We start from the raw sequence: 26,498 nt of genomic DNA, 5'->3' as shown, positions 1-26,498 counted from the left end.
CATTTTCTCTCTGACATTTGCTAAATGCATACACACAGGGGAGGCACTTAGTGCTTTCCATGGGCTAAACATTTAAAGTGCTTTCCACATACCGTCCACTCCTGCTTAGTGGCTACACATTGTGTCTACACTTTACACATAAGGAAACTGAGGTAGAGAGCGGTTGGTCACTTGCTCAACGTTCACACAGCTGTGAGTCATGAGCCAGGTTTCATGGCCATTGAGCCCTTAAGCACTATGCAACCCTGCCTATTGCACAGTGACTGCTTGCCAAGACTCCTAGTATGCATTATACCCTGCTTTCAGCTTACTGGCACTTGAGCCATTTCTGAGAACTTCTGCAGGCAACTTACTTTCTGCGGAGTTTTACACTTTATTTCTGAAACATAATCTCTGTTTCTTTATTCTTTTCAAATGGTTCATGCTTTCTGTGGTGCGTCCTTTGGGGTCAATGATAGCACTGAATGTCTTCTATTATTACGAAGTAATAGGCTTGCTTGCAGGGAGGATGCCATTCCTCAGTTTCATCTCCTCATTCCCAGGAATGCCAGTTTTTCTGCAACTTCCTCAAGGGCTCCTCTCCTTTTTGGTAATCCCCTGAGGCCAGTCTTCACTGGCTGATTCTACTCATCTACCCTGAAGGTGATGTGATATCATGAGGCCAGAGAAGCTGTAAGCTGTTACCCTTACCTGTGTGAGAAGACCCTCACTCAAATCACTATATCGATTTACACCAACAGAAAGTAACAGCCCTTGTTTTTAATGCTGTCTAAGCACTTCTGTTATTCATCTTTCATGGACCTTTCCTGAGAAGGCTTTCCTAACTACTCCAGGTCTCTTTATCTTAGGCAGTTACATCCCCTTATTCCTGCATCAAATACAAGCTGGGCACATGTATATACCAGGTGCTGAGCTAGGAACTGGAGCTGCAATAAACGCTCAAGGACCTCACCATTCAGTGACACCGAGAGATTCATAACTTACAGTACAACGTGACAGTGTGTGCAGGGTACCAAAGAGGCATCGGGAAGGCAGACTGGCTCTGCTGTGGAAGACAGCAAGAACTGAACTGTGAACTAGATGCTGAAGAACAGATCAGCAGTCACCACGTGGAACAGAAAGGGTGGGGAGGTTACTCCTCCAGCAAAAGGAGTGAGGCAGAGTTCTGGACTGTCCTCCGGTAAGCTCGAGGTGTGCGCGCTCAGTCATGTCTGACTCTGCGGCCCCATGGGCTGTAGCCCCCAGGCTCCTCTGTCCATGGGATTCTCCAGGCAAGAATACTGGAGTGGGCTGCCATGCCCTCCTCCAGGGGATCTTCCTGACCAGGGATGGAACCTGGGTCTCCTGCACTGCAGGCGGATTCTTTTACCGTTGAACTACCTGGGGAAGCCCCTAACTCAAGGTGTGTCTTTCTCCAAACAAACTCATTGATTATAATAATAGCAGCTGAAATTTATTGAGCTTTTCCTCTGTGCCTTTGTCAGTATACATCTTGTCAAACATTTTGTACTAATTATCTCACTGAATCCTCCCCACAATTCCATCACACACACACACACACACACACACACACACACACACCCCTCTGCCTGTACTCTTATACATATACAAATGGGAAAACTGAGGCTTAGAGAGGTGACATCATTTGCCTAGCTGGTAAGTGACAGAACTGGATTCAAATCCAGTTCTCTGACTCCAGAGCCAAAATGTCACTACGAGTTTGTTTCCTGTTTGTACTTTTCCAGTCGGAGGGCACAGTGATTGCCCAAGCAGTGCTGGCTGACGGAAGACTTGGTTGACAGCTAATTGACCATGGCAGGGGGATCTACACTGTGTCCTATTGCAGGTAGGAAGGGAGGGGCCAATGACTTCATTTCACAATCTGGTTTCTCTCACAATCTTGTTTATTGTTTGGAGGCATGTGACGCTACAGGGCGAGGTCAGCACAAGTAGAGACTCCTGGGTATTTGTGCAGTGAGGAATGTGCATGGGGAAGAGGTAAGAGCCCAGTGCTGGTGTCAGATGGGCCCAGGCACACCCCGTCTCTGCTGGACACGTTTTGTTTTCAAGAGTCTTCTTTGCTAACACGTTTGATCCAACTCACTGGCTGGGTGACCTTGCAGCAAGTTGTTGAAACTTTCTAAGATTTATTTGGCTTTCCTGGTGGCTCAGTTGGTAAAGAATCTGCCTGCAATGCAGGAGATGCAGGAGACATGGGCTCGAGCCTTGGATCAAGAAGATCCCTCGGAGGAGGAAATGGCAACCCACTTCAGTATTCTTGCCTGGAGAATCCCATGGACAGAGGAGCCTAGCAGGCCATAGTCCATGGGGTCACAAGAGTCAGATATGATTTAGTGACTAATCCACCATCAAGATTTATTTTCCTTTTCTGTACCATGTCTCCTTCCCACCACCATCATTATCATCACCACCAGTGGTGACACAGGAGGCTCAGAGAGGTAATTTGCTTTGTTCATGGAGCTTACTTTCTAGTGGCAGACTATAGGCAAGTAGGCTACACTTGCTATGAAAACTCCGAGGAGAGACTCCTGGCTCCTGGTCCTCCTATTCAATGAGCTTAGGAAAGTCACTGTCCCTCACTGAGGAGCAGCGTCTTCTTCTGTCAGTCAGGGAGATCAATAGGATGATCTTGAAGGTCCTTTATGCCATGATGATTTTTCCTCTTCTTCCTCCTGCCTGTTCCCCTCCTTTTCTTCCCTCCTTCAACCAGAGACGTACTCAGCTTCATACCCTCTTGGATGATGACCGAGCTTCAGGAACTGATGGTTTGCTCTTCGTCTCTCACAAAGATGTCACCTCCAGACCCACAGCATGAGATCATGTGCAGCACTCCAGTGTCAGGAGCGATTGCGGGCACACCATCAGTAGAGTACAATAATAAAATCTTTGTGAAACTGTGCTTGATAGAATAATTCTCACTTCATGCTTGAATGGAAGGAGGGGTAGCTCATCAAAGGAGACAGATCCATTATAGTGGAGGCTGCAGGACGCTCGGTCTGTAGCCCCAGTTTTTAGTAGGGCGAGTCACAGGGAATCTGGCCCTGTGGTGGGAGAGTGGAAAGGTGGTTTGTGTCTTAGAGCTTTTGTCCAGCCCTCACTGCACTTTCCATCTTCACATTTCCTTTGCAGTGCAGTTCATATGCTATATGCTAGCAGACCATGTTTTCTGACACGTGGAGCTCATCAGAGAAGCGGATTGTGGCTCTAATGTGAGATGTGAGTGGCCTAAGGGTTTCTCAATGGTTCATTATTTGGGGAGAGAAAAAAATCGAACACTGCTTGCTAACCTTTGAATAGCAGCTGATAAAAGTACAGATTTTTTCACTTGGCTAAGATTTGAATTCCTCTCAGGTTTTAGAGGGCAGAGATTAAAACCATGAAAACATATAAACACACCTCAAGGGAATAAAATACTTTCAAACCCCCAGCATTTCAGTTTAAGAATAATCTCTTCCCCTCTCCCTCCCTCCCCCTCCTTTGCTCTCTCTCTCTTTATTATACACACACAGACCCCATTCCTATTCATGTTCATGTCACAGCCCAGCAGGTTCACTGTTATTTCTGTACTAGACACCAGGGATCTCTGAGTGAGTCTGTCACTATAATTGATTGTCACTTTAAGGCCAAATGGAACGTTTCTCGAGCGTGGGGAGGAATTTTCCCCCTAAATATCCACCAGGAACTTTGCCATCATCCTGAATCCCTTCCTTGTGGAGTTCTGTCATATTTTTCTCCATCCCTCCTGCGACTGTCCTGGTTCAAGTGGAGGTACCTTTGTACCTTGTCTGGACACACGGTTCATGGAACAGGCATGCTTCACTTGTGAGAAAATACACATTCATCACTCAGCACAGTGCCTAGGAAACAGCATCTAATAAACAACAGTATTAATCTTTACTCATTCTCAACCCTCATTTCAGAGGCCGAAGAGCGCATATTCTAGTAGAAGATGCGACATTCGACAGCAATATCCATTACTGAAGGTTTCAAAGGAGTGGCATGCTAATGCCCCCACCATGGGCTGCTGCAGTGGTAAATGCAACCAGGCACATATGGGCTGGGGGCTTCCCAGGTGGCGCTAGCGGTAAAGAACCCATCTGCCAATGCAAGTGACGTAAGAGATGTGGGTTCGATCCCTGGGTCAAGAAGATCCTCTGGAGGAGGGCATGGTAACCCACTGCAGTGTTCTTGCCTGGAGAATTCCCATGGACAGAGGAGCCTGGCAGGCTACGGTCCATAGGGTCGCAGAGTCGGACAGGACTGAAGTGACTTAGTACGCACATACGCATATATAGCCATGGTGAGTGCTCAACAAATAATTATTTTTATACCACAAGCTCGTATTGATTTTGCCAAACATTATATTCAAGGCTCCAATGGCAAAATGCCTGGTGTAAACTAGGAAACGGCACTCCCCACCCCACCCCCCACCCCCCAGGGAAGTGGAACTGCATTCACTCACTGTCTCAGGCTGGCTCCTGCTGAACCGTAGGTGGGATGAGCTTCACCGCCCACCCCCACCCCGATGTGTGTCCCTTCAGGAAAAATGTGGCTGTAACCAATCCTGGGAACACAAAATAAGGAGCTCACAGTTCACACAAATCGTTAGCACACTGTTATAACTCCTGTGATGGAGTTATTTACAACAAGCGAGGCCGCTGGGGAGGCTGGAGAAGGCTCGGGGGCACCATTTCAGTTGGGGTTTCATGGAGAAGGAGATTGTCACGTGGAGAAACAGCAAGACTCAGTTTGGGCGGATGCCCAACAGGGGGCGCAAGGCCGCCTCTTCTCTCACCCTTGCCCAGTTCTGTAGGGCTGAGGAATTACGGTAACAAGTTTTGTGGACAGAGTGGAGGTTTTGAGCAGAGGGTGGAACTCAGTGAAATGGCAGGAAAGACAGAGAGCTCGCCTGCCCTGGGCGCCTCTCAGTTACACGTGATACTTCTGAAGGCTTACTTCTACTGAAGAAATAATTGAGCACGAAATGCACAGTACACATTTTTCTGCAGAAATCACATATAGAGTCAAGAAACCATTCTTTTTTCATTTAATCAACCACTTCAAGTATTTGGTTTATAAATTCTGCAGAAGAAATTTGCGGTTGACAGGGAAGTCACAAAATCCACCCATCAAAGTCTTACGCACTTTGGTCATTATTAAATGAAAAGGAAAAACAAAACAAAACAAAAGGCTTATTCCTTGGTTTTCTCAGCCCACAGCTGAATAAAAATAGCACAGTTCAACTCAGATAGGGGCTGGGCAGAGGTGCTGCCCCAGGAACACACGCAGACGGTGCTGGGAAGTACGGCGGAGTGCCGCAGAGGGGGGCAGGCAAGGAGAACCATACGGTTTGGATTCAAACAGGGAAGGCACCTGTAGTATGATGAATGAGGTATGTAATTATTCATTCGACAACTCCCAAGGGGTCAGAGCGAGGAGTTGGGACCTCCGCAGTGGTTTTTTTCGGTGAGTGTAGTGGTGAGAGAATTGAGTCTCCACCTGTGGTACCCAGCATGTAATGACAACTCAAACCTCCATGGAATGTTTACGCTGTGGGTGAAGATTTAATAGTACTGAGATATCATCAATCACCTTTATGCTGTGATTTTGAACTTTGTTGCTGTAATATATATCAATGCTAAATAACTAAGACATTTAATTTGTAAATTTATTTTACCTATAGATGATAAGAGCTATAAGGATAAGATATTTGTACTTAACTTATGCTTACATAGATTTAGGGAACATCATCATGAAGGCTTTAGTCAATACTTCAGGGTTGGGCAGGACAAGAGGGATTATTTTCTTTTAAAAAAGGCACCTAAGGTAGGTTTCACCTCATAGGATTTTTGGGAAGTTTTAATGAGAAAAATTCTTATAATCTATTTTGCAAAATTTCTTGGGTTATAAATAACCTTCAGCAAATGCTCGTTATACAGTTATCACATTTTAGAAATACTGATCAAGTCAAATCCTTTATTTACCAAATGTGAAATTTGCCTGTTACTGAGAAGGTGGTAAACACTGAAATTCTGCCTGCTCTTGAGGATCAGCTGGAGGGAAAACTCCTTACCTTTTACAGAGCAATGATCGCATTGAGTAGCAATCATAAATTCATGTACTTATTTTCTGACTGTAATCTGGGCTTGTGTCCCAGCATGTCACCTCCACAACGGCCTGTGGGCATGGGAGGTGTTCACAGAACAGTCTCCACAAACGAGGAGTGACAGGCGCTATCATTCACGTCAGACACGTGCTCCACATTCATTAAGGCGTTAATTCTTCGTGACAGGTGAGTACAAGCCAATTATAGAGAGAAATGGTGGCTTCTCAGGGCCTTCCAAGAACAACCATTCACATCAAAAATGCCTGAACACTAGTTTCAACAAGTGGTAACAAAATCTTTACAAATATTCATGAAGTTGTCAAAACATGAAAGGCAAACAGCACTCTGCAAGCTTTTTGCTTCTTTTCAAGTGAGGTAGGCTCTAACTCAGACTGACAAGTGCTTGCAATAAATTTGAGAAAGCTCTCACTTGGTAGCTGGGTCAGCCAAATTGCCCAGAACTCAGTAAATGAATGGTAACAGTTTGCTTTACATCTTATCACTACCAACAAATAGAGGGTGCTTCCCTGAGCTTCCTCATGGGTGCCTATGTATACCAAACACCTTTGCTTCATGGAAAGAGGAACTTTTCTCCCTTTACTTTTTTTTTTTGCCAGTTAATATTTAATTTTAATAATACTTGCTATTCTTGAGCGGTCAGCAGTGCACAAAGTGAATGTTTACACACATTGTGAACACATGCTTTAAATAAGTCTCCCTTTACTCTTAATGGACCCCAAGTGCACAGAATTTGATAGATCATAATCTTCGGCCATGGTATGCTTTTCATTGTTTCATACCTTCAAGGTAAGTGGGAGATTCATGGCACTTATTACATTATGATAGATAACAAGTGGGCTACACATAGATTTTTCTTAAAGTGTAATTTTTATTTGAATAAACAGTCTTCATACTCTGTCTCTTTTTGTTTGTTTATCTGACATCTTAATGAAGCAAGTTTACTAGACCCCTCTGACTAGCCCATTTTACAGAGAACTATATATTTTCAGGGAAACCCCAGTCCTTCCCAGATGATGTTTGCCAAGAGCAAACAAAGGCTCATGCATCTTTGTTTCCTCCAAACCCTAGCACAGTGGGGATATGAAAGACACCTTGTAAACCTTTTCTAAATAACTGAAATGATCTTCATGTGCCTCCAAAGGATAGCACTTTGGAGGCTGTGTGACTATAGACACGTCACTTAATCCTGTCTCCTTATCTATGACATGAATAACGTATCAAAGATTCTGCAAATATGAAGATTTACTACTAGTATCCATGAAGAGGGCTTCCCTGGCAGCTCAGACGGTAAAGAATCCCCTGTAATACTGGAGATCTGGGTTTGATCCCTGGATCGGGAAGATCTCCTGGAAAAGGGAAAGGCAACCCACTCCAGTATTCTTGCCTGAGAAATCCCATGGGGAACCTAGTGGGCCACAGGCCATGGGGTCGCAAAGAGTTAGACACAACTGAGCGACTAACACTTTTACTTTCATCCATGAAGAATTTCTTAAAAAAAAAAAAAACAAAACCTCAAATGCATTTATTATTTGGGCAAAAAGCATGACAAAATATTTATATAACATGATTCAGTGTAAAAAATATCAATTTAGTTTTCTTCTCTTTCATTTATCCTCTGTTGCTATAGCTATTATTATGATTTGTTTTCAGGACTATTATGGATATTAATTTTTACATATGGAAAGTAGAACTTTCATAGTAGAATTAAGTGAAGAAAGAGAGTTTTTTTCGGGGGAGGGGGGTTGTTTGTTTTGTTTGCTTTTCTCTTTATACCCAATTGTTGTTTTATTTTCTTACCTTGAGAAGGTAACATTTTTGTAAGAGCAAATAATAAAATCATCATCGTAACAAATGCCTCCAGGATAAAAGTCTAGACTTAAGGAATATATTTGTAATTATTTGTGTGTGTATGCTTGTGTGTGCTCAGTCATGTCTGACTCTTTGCAACCCCATGGACTGTAGCATGCCAGGCTCCTCTGTTCATGGGATTTTCCAAGAAAGTATATTGGAGTGGGTTGCCATTTCCTCCTCCACGGGATCTTCTCAACCCAGAGATCGATTCTGTGTCTCCCACATTGGCAGGCATTTTCTTTATCACTGCGCCACCTGGGAAGACCTGTAATTATTTGGTATGTGGAAAAAAATGCTTCATGAAGGATTTCTTAATCCCAGAGGAGCAGATTTATTACAACACCTTTCTGCTTTTAACCTGGCAATCAGTCTAAAATTGGTTTCATTTTTTTTCCAAAAAGTTTATTTTAGTGACAGTTTTATTGAATCTGCCCTGGGTTGGTTTTCAGCTCAATTAAGTGGTTATTTCGGTATCATGCATAAACTGCTGATTTCTAACGGCACAATAGCAATTGTTTGTGCCAAAGATTTGTGTTGGAAGGGAAGGCTACCGTGTTGAGGTGGGGTGTAGGGAGATGTTGGCTTGAAGCTGGGCCTAAAAGCATATACATGAGTTAAATTTCTAGTCTCCATTCCCCCAAGTTCATGTTCCCTTCCACTGTCATCCTCGTGGGCACAGTTACTTTGCATGATTTGCCTTTACCCCTGTCTCCACCAATCAGTAACTCATTTGGGATCCTCCATATGTTCACAGATGACAGTTTCAACATTCTCTGCTAACCACTGTTGCCATCTGTGACCTTCTGTCAGTGTGAGGCCTCTGTGACCTGAGTCCTTCCAGCAACCTCCCCCAAGGTGCCCCGTGATTCTATTCTCTCCTTCCAGGTACCCACCACTCATCCCCCAGGCAATGAGTCAATGTCTTTATTCACAAACAAATCCTGTCACTATTCTGTCCAAATAGCCTTTAAAGGTGTCCCAGAGCCTGAAGAACAGCCTCCTTGAAATTTTTAAAGGAATGCCCTCTAATCTGGGGGTCCAACTACATTTCCAACCTTACTCCCCCACTGCTCCACTGTCTGTAGTCTATGATCCAATCAAACATAGAGTTGGTTGTCACATATCCTTCACTACTTTACTTTTGCTTCTACTATTTCATAAATGTAAAAACCACACTTATTCTGAAAGTGAAAGTCGCTCCGTTGTGTCCGACTCTTTGCAACCCCATGGAATATAGTCCATGAAATTCTCCAGGCCAGAATACTGGAGTGGGTAGCCTTTCCCTTCTCCAAGGGATCTTCCCAAACCAGGGATTGAATCCAGGTCTCCTGCATTGCAGGTGGATTCTTTACGAGCTGAGCCACAAGGGAAGCCCAAGAATACTGGAGCGGGTAGCCTATCCCTTCTCCAAGGGATCTTCCCAAACCAGGGATCAAATCCAGGTCTCCTACACTGCAGGTGGATTCTTTACTAACTGAGCTATGAAGGAAGCCAACACTTATTCTACAGTTGCTGAAATCTTACTCAGCATCTAAAATGCTACCTTTTCTTGGAACCATTTCTTAATTGTTTACACTCAGATTGGTCCTCCTTTTCCTTTGAATCTCCATTAAGGCTCTTTCCATCTCTTACTAAACTTTTTCACCTTATGCTATATTGTTGTGTGTGTGTGTATGTGTCTGTGTTCTAGAAAGTAAGTTCTGGGATGACAGAGGTGGGGCCCTACTTTACCTGTGTCCCCAACTGAGTGGTCAAAGCAGTTTCCTGTACATAAGGGATAATTAAAACCTATTTATTGAAATGAAGGAAATAACACTCAGATTAAGAGAACTTTTCTTTAAAAGCAAAAATAAGTTGTTCAGTTCTCCATGTACAAACTACAATAAAAACATGTAGGCTGTATCTTCTAATTCATATACCATTTCTCCCAATATATCACCCTCTTTATTCTCACTGTTCACTACTTATTGCTTAAGAGTCATGAACTATTTAAGCCTTAAATAAATCATATTCCCTGCCTTCAAGGAACCTGCAATCGACTTTCTAGATTTTATTATAGCTAAAAAGTCAAAGTCTCAGAAGGAGAAGCTACTGGATCCAGACCACATAGCTAAGAACACAATCCAAGACAGCCTAAGTTCAGTGACTATTTCTTAAATAAAAGGGCAAAGTAATTAGGTATTTTAAAATGAATATTAGGAACATACTGGAAGCTGCTGTTGAAACTTTTCAGACATTACGTGATCTGCCATTAAGAAAAAGACTTTCTACCCACATATAAACATAGTATACAGTTGAAAAGAGACAAGATATATTATTTTTGCTTGCTGAGATTCTGGCTGTAATTACTACAGTGAGGAAGTCAGATGACTGTACAGTAGCTTCCACATCTTTATCTTTCAGTATTGATGTTTTAGTTTTTGGAGAGTTAAAAGGTTTTGCATGGTGAAACATACAAGCTCTAAGATGTGACTCTGGGTTTTTACCTTAAAGAGTCAGGTTAAAGGAAACCCTGCAGTGAATTAGAATTGATTCATGAATACCCCCCCCCCACCAAGCAGAAATGGTTTCGAGCCAAATTTTCAGAATTAATAGCAGGAAGAAAATTGAACAAAAGCTTAGTGTTTTCATCTGATGAAACTGTACTTGTTATTTATATAACCACAAATTATACATCTCTTATTTATATTTCTTTAGCCTTAGCATCAATAATTAAATAGATAGAATTAGCTATGCTAATAACATCTAGAATTCGTTCATACATAAAAATGCTTTGGGGCTTCCCTGGTAGCTCAGCTGGTAAACAATCCGCCTGCAATGCAGGTGACCCCAGTTTGATTCTTGGGGTGGGAAGATCTGCTGGAGAAGGGATAGGCTACCCACTCCAGTATTCTTGGTCTTCCATGGTGGCTCAGCTGGTAAAGAATCTGTCTGCAGTGTGGGAGACCTGGATTCAGACCCTGGGTTGGGAAGATCCCCTTGAGAAGGGAAAGTCTTTACCCACTTCAGTATTCTGGCCTGGAGAATTCCATGGATTGTATGTATAGTCCATGGAGTCGCAAAAAGCCAGACACGATGGAGTGACTTTTACTTTCACTAAAATGCCTTGAGGAATCAATTATTCTATTCTGCTTATGTAATACATCATCACACAAGGCCCAATGCTGCCATTTACTAGCTCTGTGAGCTTAGGTAAGTTGTTTACCCTTTCTAAACTTCAGTTATCTCATCTGTGAGATGGGCATGTTAAGAATTTTTCTATGGAGCAAATGAGCAAAGCCTATAAAAAGAAACTAGAAGAACATAAGGCAGTCTATGGGTGTTCAGAGTAATTGGTGTACTGAATAGAACGTGGCAGTTCTCCAATGCAACAAGCACTGATCGAGTCTGTTCTAAAATTTTCCACAGGTAATTATACAATATGGTAGAGAACTCAGAAACAATCCTGATTTTCAGCCAATGGCAGGGACAGGAGTAGAGGACAGTCTGCTGCCAACTCCACCTTTCTGCCCAATATAAAGTCAGCAAGCACACAGTCAAAAAACACCCCTGTGCCAACAGGTGTAGGGCAAGGTTGTGCCAACTCTCCCTTCCTTTCTGTACACAGCACGGTGTGTGTATGCATGGCCGGGAGGGAGACTGACTAATATTTCTAGGTACTTAACATATATTATTTCTTTTAATATGATTTCTATTTTTATATATCTGGTGATTGAAGCTTAGATATATTACGATAACTCTGATAGAAACTGACTATTCTGTGTGATACCAAACCATTTCCCTACACCTGTGTATCTCAAATTTTAGCAAGTCTATGGAATTTTCCCAGGAGTTTGGTAAAAAGCAATTTTCCTGACTCTCCATCCCTAGAGATTCTTTTTTATTTTTTACATTTCAAAAGTATGATAACACATTTACACAAGACTTGGAAAATACAGAATAAAGTTACATGGAGTTTCACTCTATTACAATTATTTTTTAAGTAGATAAACTAAGATTTTTAGTTGGAGTTTCAACATAAAACTCTCAAAAATTAACTGAATATACAGAGAAGTAGAAGGATATAGTAGACCTGAAAAGCACCATGAACCAATTCAACATAATTAAGATTTATACATTTTCACACAACAATAGGATACAAATTCTATTCAAGTTCCTGTAGACTAGAAACTTCTATCCCTAGAGATTCTGAGTCCACAGGGCTGGGTTTGAGGTTTGGCATCCATTTTTAAGTCTCAGCTGATGCTGATGTAGGTGCCCTAGGCTTTTTTTCTGCTAAATATTTCCTGGTCTCTTCTTTCCTTTCTGTTGCTACTCTGTGGTTCTAGTTCAGGCTGTCTCCATCTCACCCATTATTAAAACAGACTCCAACTGTCTAGGGTTGCCTCCTTTTGGAAATTTATTCCAAAATAAATTGAGTGACCTGCTAAAGTTCTAATCTAACCTTTCTAAAATCCTCCAAAGCCTCTCCACTGCCCTCTGGGTTAGATCTGAGTCCCGACTTCCTCTTGGACTTCCTGGCTGACAACTGTAACTTTGTGCTTAAGCTCCTGTATTTGTCACACAAAGCTTCTTTGGCTTCCCTGCACACAATGGGCTGCCTCCTGTCTTTAGATGCCTTCCCCTCAGCTTCCATGAGTTTTTCTATCCTTTTACACTAGATTCTATTGATCCTTCAAGGCTCAGTTGGGGCATTATCTCCACTGAGAACTTGCCTGCGCACTTCAAGAGAGGCTTAAGTATTCCAGATCTGAGTTCAAATAGTAGCTTGACCTCACTTCCCATTCAGAGCTTAGAAGATTCTATTTGTCATGTGCTTACATGTTTATCTCTGCAGAATATAGGGCTTCTCAGGTGGCTCAGTGGTATTCACGCCCATGCAGTAGCCGCAGGAGATGCGGGTTAGATCCCTGGGTGGGGAAGGTCCCCTGGAGGAGGGCATGGCAACCCACTCCAGTATTCTTGCCTGGAAAATCCCATGGACAGAGGAGCCTGGCAGGCTACAATCCGTGGGGTTGCAGTCAGACACAACTGAGGCGACTGAGCACCTGCAGAATATTTTGATTCCTACAGGCTAGAACCCTGTCCTACTCATGGTGTACTTTCATTGCCTAAATTGGTACGTGGCACCCAGTATAGCCTCAACAAATATCTGTTAAACTAAAGCCTAAAACACTGAAAACTGAAATCATCAGAGAGGAGAAAATGCCATGAGCAAGTGAATTTATTATATTTCAATTTACCATATTCCTTCCAACATTCCTGAAGTGAAAGTGTTAGCCTAATATAATCAGGCAGGGAAAATAACATTGGATTTCAAAGTATTTTGAAAGATTTACAACTTTTGTACCTTTTTCCTCCTGGGGATGAGGTTGATCAAACATATTCAAGAGTCAACATATACAAAACCAAAGTGTTTTAAAAATATAATTAAGGTAAAAGAACTGAACAAACTAAAACATATTGTAAAAATGAATATGCATACATGTGTAGTGGACAGATTTTATCAGTTGTAAATTATACTAAATTTGGTAACATAAGGTTGTAGATTAACTTGGTTGGTTGAACAATGGTAGTTTTTGGAGCTAGGAGGGAGGTGACCCAAGGGCATATAAGGAACATGACTTATTCTCCATCCCATTCCCCACACTAGTAGTTTCCTCATTAATAACTTGACAAATAAATACCCTATGGGCAATAAGTAAAAGCATGTGTATTTATTCACTAAAAAATGTTCATTGAGTTCAGCTTCAAGGTTGAGAGAGGGACTCTCCTTACATATATCAGAGAATGAAACTCGACTGTAGGCCCCTCTGAGAGCCACCTGCAGAAAAGCCATTTGTGTATCTTTAATCAGAGAATCACATGGCTCTCAGTGGACACGGGAGCTCAAGGTCTGGACAAATGTGATGATCACATTCAGAGGAAAATGTAGGGAGTTGGCATCTCTTCCCAGACTGGGCTGGTCTGGTGAGATGGCAGAATTTCTTGGACACAACCCTGTTTTGTTCTTTACATAAAAATGTTAGCCTGGTTAAACCACCCTGCATGCAGTACAGGGAAAGAATCAGAGGAGGAAGACCAGTGCCAAGAAGTCCAACCAGGAAACTGACAGAGGGCCTGGAGGAGGGGAGTGATAATGAACAACTCGAGGGGCAGCCGGTATTGAGTCTATGAACTTTGAGGGGAAATGTCGCCTTCCCAAAAGCAAGTATGAGGCGGTATGCTTCTCCTTTCACCCCACCTCTCTGAATCCCTAGGTCACTCTGGACATCTGAGCTCTTCCCTGGGCTCTGGCCATCCAAAAGCTATCTCTATTAAGGAGTTTCCCCATTTTTCGAGAGTAGAAATGACTTTTCCCTTGAAACTCAAAATATCACTTTGAAGCTGCTACAAAAGCAATCCTCATAACTCATCCTGGTGAAACAAACATAATTCCTACATTGCTGACAAAACACTGTCAGGTCACTTTTCTGATACACGATTTGATGGCAGGCTCTGCTACTAACTCTGTGTGCTCCAGAAAAATGATTCTTAGTTTCTTCATCTGTAAATGACATATTAGGACCCAATGACTGTATGGAAATTTCCAAGAGGGTATGAAACAGAACTTAAACTTCTTAATGCCAGCTCCAGTTTGATTCAGGGAGATTGCCAGGATTCTGTCACCAATAGTTCCATCTTTACCCCTCTCTACCCAATATTTCGAACTATGATTCTGGAGAAGACTCTTGAGAGTCCCTTGGACTGCAAGGAGATCAAACCAGTCAATCCTTAAGGAAATCAACCCTACATATTCATTGGAAGGACTCACTGGAAAAAGCTCTGATGCTGGGAAAGATTGAGGGCAGGAGAAGGGGCAACAGAGGAGAATATGGTTGGATGGCATCATCGACACAGTGGCCATGAGCTTGAGCAAACTCTGGGACATAGTGATGAACAGGGAAGCCTGGTGTGCTGCAGTCCATGGGGTCACAAAGAGTCAACATGACTTAGAGACTGAATAACAACAACAACAACTCATCTCTCCCAGTCAACATCCCCTCTGAAAAGGAGCTCAAGGCTTTAGAAAAGGACACAGAATATTAGGTCAGATGTCCAAGGATGATGGTCCTCTTCAATCTCTTCAGCCACACTCTTCTCCTTTCTTTTCTTCACTGTTTTACATTCAGATTTTCAGAATCTCACACCCAGAATACTGCTTTAGTTATCTCAATATTTCCCACCGCTGGTCTCTCTCCCCTCCAATCTGTCATTCCCATGGTTCACAGACTGATCTCTTGGAAACCTACTTTTGATCATTCACTTACCTTTCCTCTAAACAGGGTGGAAGGAGAAGCCAGTATGTGTCTGGTAGACATTGTGCTAGGGGCCCAAAGATGAGTAAGTTTGGAGGTCCGCGTGGGAGTGATGTTTGGGCAGCAGTTTAGGTACATTAAGGGTGGAAAATCAGAGAAAATCACTAGGTTGGGTCTGGTCACAACCATTAAAATTCTTCACTGTCTACAGGATGAAGTACAAGTTTCCTGGAAAATATAAGGCACTATAACTGACTTGAGTCACTCTGCAGTTCTGAGGCCTTTCATTCTTCACTAACTGCTTCCTGCAATGGAAGCAACCATGTTCTACTTCCTATGTGTCCTGTATCCTATTCCTCTGCCACTGCCCATCCCTTGAAAACTTTACTAATCCTTCAAGGCTCCCCAATTCAAATTCCTCCAGCTTCCAAGCCAGAATCAAGTTCAGAGGAGCCTGAACTTCAGAGCAAGTTTCCCACCCCTCCTGTTTGGTATGAATTACTTCCTCTCTGGGGGGACCCATTCTCTTCCCCAGTAGCCCTGCTCCTTTCGGGCAGCGACCTGACTAACTCATCTTGGTCCACGCCGCCCAGAAAGCTGCCCTGTATAGGCAACAATACCTTTGTTGTTGTTGTTTAGCTGCTGAGTCATGCCTGACTCATCGCAACTCCGTGGACTGTAACCGGCCAGGCTCCTCTGTCCATGGGATTTCCCAGGCAAGAATACTGTGGTGGGTTGCTGTTTCCTTCTCCAGGGTATCTTCCCAATCCAGGGAACAAACTCATATCTCCTGCATTGGCAGGCAGATTCTTTATCACTGAGCCACCTGGGAAGCCCATATAGGCACCTAATAAAGGTTTATTAAATAACTGAATAAACATGTTTTCTAAGACTTCATTTTACTCTGGTAGACCACAACAGAGAAAAGTGTGCGGACTCCACGCTCCCTTTGGAAGAGTTCTCATACACAAAGATGCACTTCATCGAGAAATCAGCTTTCGCCTTTCAGAATTTAAGTTTTTGTCCAAATTAGTTTTTGACAAAGCTAAACCCAATTCAATTTATTTCTTCATTTTGCTTAAAATGCACAAGTGTGACATGGTCTTAATAAGGGAGAGAGTTATGCTATAGTAAATGGATTAAGGATTTTGGAATCAATTAGACATGAGTTCAGATTTCTTCACCTCACCAAGCCTCAGTTTCTTGAAATCTATAAAGGGAATAAATGATGTCCCTTCAAGTTTTGCTGTGGTGATTAAGAGATATAGATGTAAGTTGTCTAGGTTTTTACAATGGTACTCCTACTATTGACACTTCGAATAACAGACATCTCTAACTTCTGTTTCATACCTGCCAGTGGATAAAGGACTAGTCATTTATTTGTAGCCTATCTTATTTTAGAAAGGATTTACAATGCAAAGAGGACCCTTATAATTGCACATTGCTGATATTTAGTAAGAGTGTTAATAATAATTCTTTTATATTCTTTCAGACATGTATTTTCCTTCCTTAAATTATTGAGATTTTAAAATAAAAATTAAACAAAACAGCATAAATCACTAAATACCACTGACTTTTCAATGTAAAAAGAGCTTGATTCTGAAGACTAAATGTCTCAGTAAATAACAGAATGGCTGACTAGAAAATTAATAAAAAGTTAGAACAGTGAAAGAAATTAAGGTGGTGATTAAGTTTTCACCAGAGGCTAGTTTGAACAGAGATGCATTAGAAATTTAACTGACATTCTCAGGAAAGCTTGGGTGCACTGAGATCTGGGGAACTGAGGTGGTTCTCAAGCAGATCTATTCAAACTGATGGCCACTTTGAGCCCGGTTATGGGTAAGCTGGAATTATCTGGATTACCGTCACAATGGTCCTCTTGTTTTTCCATGTGTAGACACAGACCTCATGAAGACACGTGGTATTTCATTTGTAGCAAATGGGCATTTAGGAATGGAGAGCCTCAGATTTCCTCATGGATACTCTCCAAACTCAGTAAGCTTCAAAGCTCATAGCCAGACTTTCCACACAAACTTCCCAACCTTCCAGATCTTCCTGGTCAGCCCCACTAGCCAAAACTCCCATCACACCATCCTCACCATCCATCTGGAGTCTCTGATCTGCAAGGTCTTACTCCAAAATGCCTACACTTTCCACCTTCATGTTCGTGCTATTTCCTATGTGTGGTAAACTCTTACTCAAACTTCAAAATCTCACTCAAATAGTACCTTCTCTTTATAGCCTTCTCCCTTATCCAAGTCATAATTAGTGGCTCTCTCCTTCTTCTGACTTTCAAGAAAAGAAAGGATAGTATGAAGAAATGAGAAAGGCAAATGTTCTACTGTCAAACTAAATTGAATTTAAACCTGACTTTTGTACTTACTGTGTGATCTTAGGTAAATTAGTTAATCTTCCTGAGGCACAATCTCCTGGTATTTAAAACAGAGATTGATTCGCTAAATTTGGGCTTCCCAGGTGGCAATAGTGGTAAAGAATCCACCTGCTAATGCAGGAAAAGCAAGAGACAGGAGTTCTCTGGGTTGGGAAGATCCTCTGGAGGAGGAAGTGGCAACCCACTCCAGTATTCTTGCCTGGAAAATCCCATGGACAGAGGAGCCTGGTGGGCTACAGTCCATGGGCCTGCAAAGAGTAGGACACAACTAAGCGACTGAGCGTGTGCGCGTGCACACATACACACACACACACACACACAGGGATCATCAGTGATATTGTGTTGCCATTGTTTGCTTGCTTATATATCTTTTCTGTGAGCTCTGAAGTAGGAAAGACTTTGTCTTTTTAATCATCCGGCTGCCCCACGAGGCACCTAGCCTAGTACCTAATGTTTTGTAGAACTCAATTTTCAAACATTAATGAATGTTTAATTATTCATTCATAATTCCTATATTCATAATTCCTCTATTCATAATTGAGGAAAAGTAACTCAAACACTCTAAGTTCTTCTTTTATGAAGTGCTCTCTAGTCATTCCCACATCCATGAAGTCAAATCCCCATAGCTCTTGTACACACTATTAATAAGGCTCTTGTCACAGCCCATTTTACACATACTAATTGATTCTAAGATCCTCCAGGGCAGTGGCCACAGCTTTCACTCTGTTTAAAAAACTTTTTTAAAAAATGCTTTGGCCACACCATATGGCATGTGGGTTCTTAGTTAGCCCACCAGGTATCAAACACGTGCCTCTTGCATTGGAAGCGTGGAGTCCCAACCACTGGACTGCCAGAGAAGTCCCCATGGCTTTCACTCTGAATCCCCAACAATTCACAATGTTCTGTCGATACCAACTAATGATAATGTTACTTAAATATCCCATCCTCTTCCTCATTTCAAATAGTTTTCCTTTTCAGTTTATGCTGCATTTACCCCTGGGTTTCAAGACTGAGGCCTCTGTAACAATGACTAATTTCTGTAGTTTTTGTCCAAGGCTCAAAGTGAGTGGCATCTCCTGACTTTCTTAACTCTCCATTGGAGAGTGGGTCTGTCCTTTCTTCAGTCTTAATTGTCTTATCTTTCTCTTATTGTCCTTTATGTTCTACTTCAGGATGAGAATCTTCTCATTGATGTACTATTTTTGTGGGGACTTGGAAAACTGTGGTTTATTGTTTCTTAATTAATAGGCTCATGGAGAATTACTGCTGGAAGGCACCTTAAAAATCACTGAATCCAGGGATCTCAAGCAGAGAACAATTCCCAATAGTGTGTTAGGTGCTGAGATCATATATGGCCTCAGAATCATTTTCAACACATTTTCTAGTTAGAGACATCAATTCATCAGTGTACATAGGAGGTGAAACTTCTTTGACATCCCTGATATAGTTCAAAGCCGCTACTTTGCTAATGACGTCCAAAGAGCAGTGATGACTCAGTAATAAACTGACACCAGAACTCAGGTACCTGATTCTCATGACTTTCAGTTCAGGGTTTCCCTTTCCACGTGATCACTGCTTCTCCTTCAACAGCCACTCAAGTCCTAGGGTTTATATTCTATTCGTTGGCTCGTACCTAATCATATTCAACAGTATGATTAAAAAAACACAACACACAAGTTTTATCCTTATTAAAAAGGCATCTGGGCTCTCACTGATGTTATAAGCTCTTAAGGGGAAGGGCCTGTGCTACCTTTGTATCTTTCACAAGTTCTAATCCTGTGTCTGGCACATGGTAGGTATTCAATGAAAATTCTTTGATATATACCCAACTATATATATGAACCAAACAGGAAATCTATCCTAAAATTCTCACCAAGAATCACTGAAAAACCTTACCCCTTTGTATGGAGACAGTATTTGTTTGAAAGATTTCCATGCATGATGACATATTCCCTCACTATTTTTTAGAATGACATCATGTTTAAATAAATTCCCTTTCACCAGAATGTATTAGGGGAATGAAAATCATTATGTCAATGACTAGGCTGCCCAGTGAAACTTCTGCTTAAAAATACAAAGGGCAGTGTTGTGGTTTAGGGCTCAAAAGTCCTGAGAAATGATAGCTTTTCTTTTTGCTTTCATGGTGACAAATGTTGACCTAAATTTGTGGTTCTGCGTGATGCTCACAAGTCAAAAATGTTAGGACAGCAAAGTAAAGGAAAGGATATGAAGAGAAAGAGAATGGGAAAGCAGAAGGTGGGGAAAGGTATTTTACAACACAGCAATATGATTCTTGTATTATCACTTAAAAATAGATTAACAAAAACTTTACAACCCACAACTTACATCATACAACAGGAAAGATTAAATGCTTTCCCCTTAAGGTCAGGAACAGAACAGTTAGCTACTTTCATACAAACTATACAGGAAGTTCTAGCCAAGGCAATCAGTTATCATAAAGAAATAAAAGTCACCTAGATTTAAAAAAAAGAAGTAAAACTCTCTTTTTACATATAATATGACCTTGTAGATAGAAAATCCTGAGGAATCCACCAAAAAGCTATTACAATTAATAAATGGATTCAGCAAGGTAGCAAGGTATAAGGTTGATATACACAATAATTACATTTCTATATACTTGCAATGAACTATCAAAAAATAAAACTAAGAAAACAATTCATGTGCAAAAGAATGAAATTACAATCCTACTTCATATCATACACAATAACTGATGCAAAGTGGATCAACCTAAATGTAACAGCTAAAAGTATAAGACTCAGAAGAAAATATGGACGTCTTCATGGCCTTGGTTTTTTAGATCTAATACCAAAGAAAGTAGCAAAAGAAAAAATAGGTAAATTGAACTCTATCAAAATCAAAAAATTTTGTACACCAAAAGACATTCTGAAGGGAGACAACTCATAGAATGGGAGAAAATATTTGGAAAATGTATATTTAATAAGAGATTAATATTTGGAATATTCAAAGAACTTCTACAGCTCAGCAACAACAAAGGAATGTCATTTTAAAAATGAGCAAAGGACCTGAAAAGACACTTCTCCAAAGAAGATATATAACTGGTCAATAAGCACATGAAAAGATGTTTAATACCAATGGTAATTAGGGAAATAAAAAACCACAACCACAATGAGATACCACTTCACACCAAACAGGAGGACTATAAGCAGAAAGACATAGAATAACAAGTGCTGGCAAGGATGGAGAGAAACTGGAACCCTCAAACACTGACGGTGAGAATGCGGAATGTTACAGTCGCCTTGGAAACAGTCTGGCAGTTCCCCAGAATGTTAAACACAGAGTTATCATATGACCCAGGAATTCCACTCCTAAGTACATGCCCAATGGAAGTAAGAGTATATTTCTATATAAAAATCCATACACAAATGTTGATAGCAGCCATTATTCATAATTGCCCTGAAGTGGAAACAACACAAATTTCCACCAACTGCTTCATGGATACATTTAGATGAGTATATCCATACAATGGAATATTGTTGGGCAATGAAAAGAAAAGAAGTGCTTCTATAGGCTACAACATAGAGGCACTTTGAGAACCTTATGTAAAGTTAAAGAAGCAGTCACAGAAGACCACACAGTACGTAACGCCACTTGTATGACCTATACAGAACAGGCGAACCTGTGGAGACAGAGTAGATCAGTGGTCCCCTAGGGCTAGGTCAGAGGGCTGGGGAGAGGGGAGTGACTGCTGCCGGGTTTCTTTGTGGGGTGAGGAAATATTCTAAAGTTGACTATGGTGATGGTTGCATAACCCTAAATTTCATTTGTTAATTTTCTTCTTTTCTATGTCTGTCACAACAATCCATGTATTCACTTAGATGATCCATCTGTATATTTCCATGACCACTGTCCTGATTTATAATGTGTAAAGGATTAGATATATCTTATGATGAGCAGGCATCTTTTATAGAATCTAGCCTTTGAAAATGTTTTTTTTTTTTTTTTAAAGAAAAAAGTTAGAGAAATAAAAATACCCAAACTATCTTTTTTCTTCTTCACTACAGTCATTATATCACCTTTATAATACATCATTTCTGCTGATCACTAGCAGCTTTACCCCCGATATTTAGTATATTTATTATAGATCTATTTCATCAGAAATCACGTCATGGCTTTTAGCAAAACATTTTTAACAGTGATCCACTGTCTTGTAGCTCCATAATCTGTCTGTTACTGAAAGCTTACATGCTAATTTTAGTTAAATCCATGGCAACCTAGAGAACTTAATGTTTCAATTATTTTGTACCTACCCCTTTTGAATCAATCACTCCAGGTTTTGCATTAAACTTCACTGTCTTCAATCGGGCACGTTCCTTTCTTTCCACCCTAAGGAAAATGGAAAATAAAGAGTCTATCACATGGCAAGGCATTTATGATTTTAAATTCCTTATCCAATGAAGAATACCTCTTCTTATCCTTCAGATAAAATAAAATGTTTTAAAATATTTCTATTTCTTTGTTAGTATAAGAAGTCTTTGTATAACATCTCTAAGCTGCTAACACATCCGTTGCAATTTTTGTGTTACATGTACTAAATCGTCACATATTTGGAAGGAATACAAACCTAATATTTGCTATTTAAATGCCTGAATCAATCAGAATCTACTGCAAGAAATCACAGTCCAGAGACACGAACCCCTAAAGTGGAGGCGAAGTAAACTCTCCTCTCCTAATGTCCTTTTCTGTTTGCGTCCTTTTCCTTTCCTTCTCTTTAAGAAAGCTGGGGTGTTTACTTTTACCTCAAACCAAATATGTTATCATCTTGAACTTTTCCTTTGCCCAGTGTCCTTCTGCTACCATCTCTGCAGTTTTTGTTATTTTACCTTCATTCGTTCATCAAGCACTTATTGAAAGCCTATCCTGTATCAAGTAAGGTGTTGGGGGAAAAAATTAAAAAGCATGACTTCAGTGAAGGCATAGTAATGTCTTCTTGGAGGGGACAGAGGCATAAAAAGACAGATACTACTGCACAATAAGACTGCTGATAGCAAGGTGAGTGGGCACATCTATCTATCTCATTGGAGGGCGATAAGGAGTGGAAAGCAATGGGGAAGGCTTCTTGGAGAAGGAGTACATTTCTGTGAGACTTAAATGGTGAGAGAGAGCTTGTCAGTGGGAAAAGTTCAAGGAGAATCTCCCAGACAGAAGGGAGGAACAACATATACCATGACCTGAAGTTATAATCAAGCTAAAGATTGCAGGAAGATTCTGATACAGAGTACCTAGAGCACAGGGACATGAGGCTGGGGAGCTGGCGGGGCCTCCTTTATAATATAGAGGGGATCCCTATATTAAGGACATGGGCTTTCCCTTGGGGAGTCCTCGCGACTTATTAGAGCCTATAAAGCCAAGAAACGATAGACTAGACTAGTATTTTAAATAAGTGACTCTGAGGGAGGAGGATGATGGGTTGGAGGAGGGAAGGAACAGTGGGAAGCAGGAAGCCTATTAAGAAGCTATTGCCATAATCCAGGCAAGAAATGATGAGGAGTGATAATGAAGTGGAGGAGAGGGAAGAGTTTGAGAAACATTAATAAAATAAAGTTGGCAGGTCTTGTGTCTATTTGGAAGATGGAGTTGAAACGAGAAGCTAAATATTTCTCCGATTTTTTTTTTTGAGCCTCTCTAATTAGACATGATTGTTCTGTCCTCCAAGCCCCACAACACTTGTCTGTTTGTCTTCGTTGCTGTTATCTCTTGTTTCCTTCTGTGCTGTTTATTTTTGAGTTGCACATAAAAGGCTCTGTTCCTTGAGGGCAAGTCCACATATGACTCAGAGTATTACAGCAAGGCCTCAGTAAATTTTAACAGCTGAACTAAATTAATATTAATTACATTGTTTAGCAATTTTAGCATCACTCTATTTAAATGTGGCTAGGTCCAATTTCTATTACTCTTTTTTTTAAAATTTTATTTTATTTTTAAACTTTACAAAATTGTATTAGTTTTGCCATGTGGCTAGGTCTAATTTCAAAAATGGGGAAAGAAAAAAAGAGAGGAAAAACCCCTGAATCTACAGAAACGTTAAGGGTTTATGAAATCTAAGCTATTCATAGATCAATAATTAACAACATACTTCTCTTTGAGAGTTATTTTGTGTTTCCAGCTGAAACACATTGAAGATCAGGGTTTCTATAGTTACAGAATGGAGTTTCAGAATATATTTATTTTGGTATGAGAGTAGAATATTTGAGTGGAAACAGATGAGCAAAATTCTTCAAATCTAACCTCAGATATTAAAGCAGTATGTTCCACCGAGAGTTTCGACCTGGGCCCAACATACAACAGTTGAGAGGAGAGCAAGGAAGACTTCACATAGGTAAGTAGCAAAGTGCAAAGATGCTCACTGTGAAAATGTCTGCTCTGAGCTTCTTCAGCTTTTCTCAGTTTTAATCCAAGTGCAAATGCTAATTGGTATTCATCTCTTTGGGCCCTTCTGAAATTGCTGTTACAGCCCCGACCTTTTCCTAGCCTACTTATGGGAAACACCAGTCCATCAGGGGATGCCAGAATGACACACAGAGAGTACCTGGTTACTTGATTAGTCTATAAATTCTGCATAAAGTGAGAGAGCTCACATGGGCCCCAAACATAAATGAGGCTGAACTCAATATTCTCTTCTAAGAATTGCTTAGACAGAGCATTCTAACATTTCCCCCTTGGTTTCTAAGTTCATGCCTTCCACGTTCCTTCAGAAATGTTTCTACTAGGCCACCTTAGTGGGTCATCACTTACAACGAGTTGCTGAGACTAAGTCAGATGAACAGGCAGACAGACAGAGACACACACACAAACACACCTAACGTGTGATATGGTTTATTACTGATCTTCAAACAAGCAACAAAAAAAAGTTAAAAAAAAGAAAAAATTAAAGCCTTATTGTAGGAGTGGCAGATTTTGGTTCACTCAAGAAGGAAATCAGAAAGCTCTGATTTCTACTTGGGTTGGAAGTTTCATGAATAATAAAGATGATGATATAAGTGGTAACTGAAATTTTAACATATTATTATTAATGAAAAAGGCCTTCATATTTACATCGTTCATTTGGCCCTAACAATAACCAAGTGTGGTATTCTCAGTCCCATTTTATGGCTGGAAAAGCTAAGACTCAAAGCTTCGTAAATTAGAAAATGGTAGAAACGGTGTCTGACCACATGCATTCTGCTTGGGAAACAGTACTTAAGGACCTTCTACACTGCCCTTACCCAGTGAGAGACTGTAGAGGGTCACCCACAATTCATAAGCAATATAGTTCCTTAGGAGTCAGGGCCTGCTGCTGCTGCTGCTGCTAAGTCGCTTCAGTCATGTCCGACTCTGTGCGACCCCATGGACTGCAGCCTACCAGTCTTCTCCGTCCATGGGATTCTCCAGGCAAGAACACTGGAGTGGGTTGCCATTTCCTTTGCATGAAAGTGGAAAGTGAAAGTGAAGTCGCTCAGTCGTGTCTGACTCTTAGAGACCCCATGGACTGAAGCCTACCAGGCTCTTCCATCCATGGGATTTTCCAGGCAACAGTACTGGAGTGGGGTGCCATTGCCTTCTTTGGAGGCAGGGCCTACTTTCTCACAAATGATAACCATCCTCCTTCTCTGCATCCCAAATCCCGATTGTCCTGAATTAAATAAACCATAACCAAATTCAAGCATTGAGTCACTGACATAATACCTGTTTTGACAGGCTGGCCTCAAAACTCAGAATAAATTTGCTTTTAGCACTGAAATTCAGGTTAGCTAGATGTCTGTTTGCAATCTGACAGCACGAACACTGGATTGATTTCTCTCCTCAGCAGTCTTTTCACATTTATTGCATCCTCAATCCTAGTTGTGTTTTTCCATCCCAGAGGCCCACACTAATGGCTTCTTGGGGGTCTCTGCAAATCTTTTCTTCTGGGTAGCAAGGGGTGTGGCTTATCTTTTTTCCTCACTTGCCTCAGCCCTGTCCTCTCTCCTAGTGCTTCTTGGGATGCATGTGGACAGTTTATTGCCAAGATCAGTTAGGGCTGAGAGATAGGTCCCTACATAATACTGTGCTTTTCTGAGCATCAAAAGCTCAAAATTTGGAGAAAGGAAAATGTATATCATTTGAATAAGCACAAAAGTATTAGATGCACGCTAACCACCTTACCTATCTTATCTATAATCGGCAAAATAATCCAGGGTTTAAGATGAAGCTGGGCAGATAGCAGGTGCTTAATCTTTGTTGGTAAATGAATGAAAGAATCATAGAAGAGGCTTACTGGTTCTTGACCTGGATGTGACACCTAAGGCTCAGAGAGTTGAAGTGACTTGCCCAAACAACCAGTGTTTCTGAAAAAAACTTGCTGACCATTTCCTGACTTTTTTCCTTGGTAGGAATCTATGTACTGTTCTACTAAGTGAGACTCCTTGGGCAGAAATACATGATGTTAAGAACCATAGATCTTTACCTAAGGAATTGGTGGGTCACCTGTGTGGAAAGACTGACTCATGATGAGAAGGACTGACATACTTCTCTCACACTCAAGAGGCAAGCAATTAATTAGATTGTTTAAGCAGAAATAATCCCCTCCGCCCTGGTTTGGTCACTGACCAAAATACTGAGAACTTAAACTGGATGGCAAAATTTGAGCAATCAGTTCTGACATCCAGCATCTCCAGAGAGCACCACATGGCCATGCTTTAATGAGCCCAACTGTCTTCCTCTGTCCTCTTACCCATCTCCCATCTGGCGTTTTCAGGTTCCCGCCAAACACACAATGAGGGCAGGCCTGCAGCGCCGGATGGTCAGAGCA

General features: G+C 41.2%; 1 protein-coding gene across 5 annotated transcripts in view; it reads right to left on the bottom strand.

Moving 5' to 3' along the window:
- Positions 1 to 26,498, bottom strand: part of DLG2 (discs, large homolog 2 (Drosophila)) — a 2,340,373-nt gene that overhangs the window by 46,188 nt on the left and 2,267,687 nt on the right. For all 5 annotated transcript variants that reach the window (XM_010853191.1, XM_010853193.1, XM_010853192.1 and 2 more), the window contains one exon: positions 21,979 to 22,054. In XM_010853191.1, the coding sequence (XP_010851493.1) occupies positions 21,979 to 22,054 (76 nt within the window). The remainder of the gene's footprint in view (positions 1 to 21,978; positions 22,055 to 26,498) is intronic.

The sequence above is a fragment of the Bison bison genome, unplaced genomic scaffold, assembly GCF_000754665.1.
Source record: "Bison bison bison isolate TAMUID 2011002044 unplaced genomic scaffold, Bison_UMD1.0 scf7180017864324, whole genome shotgun sequence".
Taxonomy (NCBI): Eukaryota; Metazoa; Chordata; class Mammalia; order Artiodactyla; family Bovidae; genus Bison; species Bison bison.
The sequence above is the reverse complement of the archived record's forward strand: the minus strand, read 5'-3'. Positions and strand labels throughout refer to the sequence as shown.